At 37.8% G+C, this 3,636-nt stretch overlaps 1 protein-coding gene across 1 annotated transcript; it reads left to right on the forward strand.

Moving 5' to 3' along the window:
• The first annotated feature begins 208 nt into the window (after positions 1 to 208).
• LOC119769941 lies at positions 209 to 967 on the forward strand. Its single transcript, XM_038263820.1, has 2 exons — positions 209 to 409; positions 609 to 967. The coding sequence occupies exons 1-2, from the start codon at positions 392 to 394 to the stop codon at positions 789 to 791; spliced, it is 201 nt and encodes a 66-aa protein (XP_038119748.1). The 5' UTR covers positions 209 to 391; the 3' UTR covers positions 792 to 967.
• The last annotated feature ends 2,669 nt before the right edge of the window (positions 968 to 3,636 follow it).

Consider the following 3,636-nt stretch of genomic DNA (forward strand, 5'->3'; position numbering starts at 1 on the left):
GGTGGTTTCGAGCCCCAACTACCCAGAATCGGCAAGCTTGAGACAAAATATCAACCCTTCCCTGAGACAAACGCACACCCACCAACAACAACAAAAAACGATGGATCCAACAAGCATGGAGAAAGATAAGCTTGCAAGATGGCATTTTATCATGCTCACAAAAACCGGTGTTAGAAGAGCTTCTGCGATGGGTTCGACGATGAGTTTTCAGGGTTAACCGATTCTTTGAAGGACTGAGAAGAGCGTTCGGTGGAAAATATTTGAATTTCTAAGTCAGTTTCAAGTTGGTATAAAACATCGGGCGAAATTTCAAATCAGCATCAGTTGCGGACTCCAAGTTTGATCAAACAGTTCCAGTTCAGTGAAAACAATCGGTGAAACAAACATCAAAATGAAGTTCTTAGCTATGGTACGTTGGGGAAAAAAGTATGTTCTAAAAAGAAGTGTTACTCAAAAGTGTTCTGATTACGGAATGGACTTTAGTGAAAACCACAAATGATTAAAAGTTGGAACATCGAGCTCAAAAATGTGAAAGTGAAGAACTAAAACAGTGACTTTCTATTCAAAATACAACATTCTAATCCTCTGATTCCCTTTTCCATCTGCAGACTCTCTGCATCATCGTGCTGGCCTTTGCTCTGGTTTCGGCCGTTCCAGCCACCAACGACGAAAGCATCGTGGGTTCGTTTGGAGCCGGTGCCGACGACGCCGTCAACCCGCAGGATCCCCAGCAGATCTTCCTGCACTTCAAGAAGAAGTGGCTGCTCAAGAAACTGCTCCACTTCGGTTAAGCCGGTTTAGGATTATTTCTGTACAAGCAAACGATAGTCAAATAGTCAAAACTATCCAACCTAAGAACGTACAAAAGTAAGCATCTTTACGAGCTACCTGCAATTAGTTGTAATTAGAGTAATTTTCTGATCAGTGCCATGACTTAAAAACACAATAGTTTAAATAATATATAACAAAACAGTACCCAATAAACAATAAAACAACAAATAAATAAATAAGAAACTTTTTGTTCATAACCCATCTTCTTCCTTCCTCACCAAATTCAGGAACTAATTTTCAAGTGTTAACTCTCAAACACTGATAATTACGGGTGGTTCAAAGATTTCTCACCTTCGATTAACTCTTCAGCTGTTTTTGTGCTATGCTTTGTTGTTCCCCATACTTTGTGGTGTTTACTTTCGAGATGCTTCAAAGTTCACCATCATGCGAGATAATAATCGCGAACCACAACCTTAACTGAAGGAAGGTTTGTGATTGTGTCGGCAGTCTGTCTGGTTAGATTTGTTTGGTTGAGTATATTAACCCTCAGGATACTATACTACGTTTAGAGGACAAATGTCCACGTTTTTGTTTAAGTCGCCCTAATTAAATTTATAAAATTCACAATTTTTTCCCAATTAATTTATTTTTAAGCGATTCCTTGAAATGGAAATCGGAAATAGTTGTCCCGAATTTCGTGAAACTTTGTATAAAGGGTAATTTTGGTCCATCTTTCAATATGTCGTAACAACTTTTATTTTGTTTATCATTTGAAAAAAACATGTTTTCCAGTCAGTGTTTTAAATGAGTGATAGGAAAAAACTATCATTTGCTGCTTCCTGCACTTAAATATCAGAGGATATAGCGACCGTCACTATAGCTTGTGAGTTCTATTCTTTTATCTCGTGATGCCAGCAAGAGAATTCTCTTTCTATCAATCCTTCTCTTCTACAAGTTCACGCGCACTCGCCGAAGATTCTTTCGTTTTATCAGTTTCGTTGAATTTTGTTTTGTAACGGCAAACTAAAAATTAACCCTTTTTATGGCAATCGATGTCAAGCTTTCTGAGTTGCCGTGTACTTATTTTTTCTCCGCTTAAAACAATTAATCAAAATCTTAAATCTGTCTCTTGAGGGTTTAAACGCTAGATCAAAATATCAAATACACCACAGGTGGTCGAACTCGTTTCACTCTAAACATAAACATGCTCATATGCTTAACAAAAAAAATCACGAATTGATGCGTCAGTCATCATTAATTTACAGTATCTCCTAATATATTTGATCAAGTTCCGACAAGCATCTTGAATGATGAGCATTTTTGTGTTCCATGCAAATCTATCAAAATGACATCAATTTTTTTTGTTCTTGATTCAAAATGCATTTATACGGAAGCATCACAATTTTAGAATGCAAAAGATTTTTTGTTTCGACGAAGCTTAGAACGGTCTAGTTCGGGTTAACAGTGTAGAACAAGTCGAACAACAAAAGACTTGAACGACCGAGACAGCGCGAAACCTTATCCTGCATCAACCGTCGTTGATTTTGCTTTAACCTGAATTTAGCCAAACCATGTGCAGAATCATTCTACTAGATTTCTAGTTCAAGTTCACACTCTACTCAGGTTCTCGATGTAAGCCAATACTAACCGGAATGCATTCCATGCTGCTGCAGCAGCTGTTGTTGTTTTTGCAGGATGGCATTTTCACCACAGCCGTCACCGAGAAACCAGTCGCGAGCATATGTGCATTCATTTCCATAAATATATTTACTCAGATATAATCAAGTTGGACGTGACTCTTCTTTAACACATTGAGACGCACCTAACTGACGCCATGGTAACCGCTTGAGCTGGCAAAATATTTCCTACACAAACTGTCAAATCGCCATAATGGCGGCAGTTATAAAAATCAATACCATAATACACCGCATCTCCTGTCATAAAGCGCGCGCTGGATGCACCCTCGGACACCTTCGGACAGTATTTCAACGCATTTTATCGTTTTATCTTGTGTCTGCACATCTAATTAGCACATCCTACCCCTTCCTGTCCCGTGTAAGCTTATTCTCACGACAAGACACGCTTTAATCACTTTCGATTGACGAAAAGAGGGAGACAAATCTCAACTTCTCTCTCGCCGTTACGTCATCCGTGGCTCTCGTGGAAGGGGGGGTTATTCAATTCGGAGTTCGGTGTGTGTATTTTTTGTTTTATTTATTCAACGTGAATATACGTGAATTCATTCATTTGTCACTCTTCAAGGTTACGATGTTTTTCTTGCGGGTTTGCCCCGTGATGCCTGGTGGTGGGGCTTTCATTCATGGTTTGTGTTACGGTATCTTTTTTGTGAGAGATGAGAGGATATTAGCTATGCATTAGCCTATGATTGGGCTTTACAAAGTGAAACAATTTATCAAACCGTGCTTGAACGTTCTCTTCTACTGTGCTTGCTTGTATTGCTATCCAGATAGCAGAAGAGAACACTTAACCCTCTACAACCCAACCCCGCCTTAAGACGGGCTTCGATTTAAAAAAAATCGCCAAAAATCCATTTTCAACCAATTTTAGATCTTTTAAAAGCATTGGAAAGAAGAACTCTTAAAATTTTAGAAAATGTATGGGTTGGAAGTTTTACTTGTTTTATGTGACTTGGCCAATGTTTTTAAAAATGTATTTTTTTTAGGGGTCAACTTTGGCTGTGTTTTTACTAACATTTCATATATTTTAAGTTAAAAGAAGAACAAGATAAATGCAAATTAAAATACTAAAAATGAAGTAAGAAAAACATAAAACAAGATAAGTAAAGGGAAAAATTAAAATCTACGAAAAAAAATTTGGGCAGTAGAGGGTTAATAATCGATGTTT

The sequence above is a fragment of the Culex quinquefasciatus genome, chromosome 3 (assembly GCF_015732765.1).
Source record: "Culex quinquefasciatus strain JHB chromosome 3, VPISU_Cqui_1.0_pri_paternal, whole genome shotgun sequence".
NCBI lineage: Eukaryota > Metazoa > Arthropoda > Insecta > Diptera > Culicidae > Culex > Culex quinquefasciatus.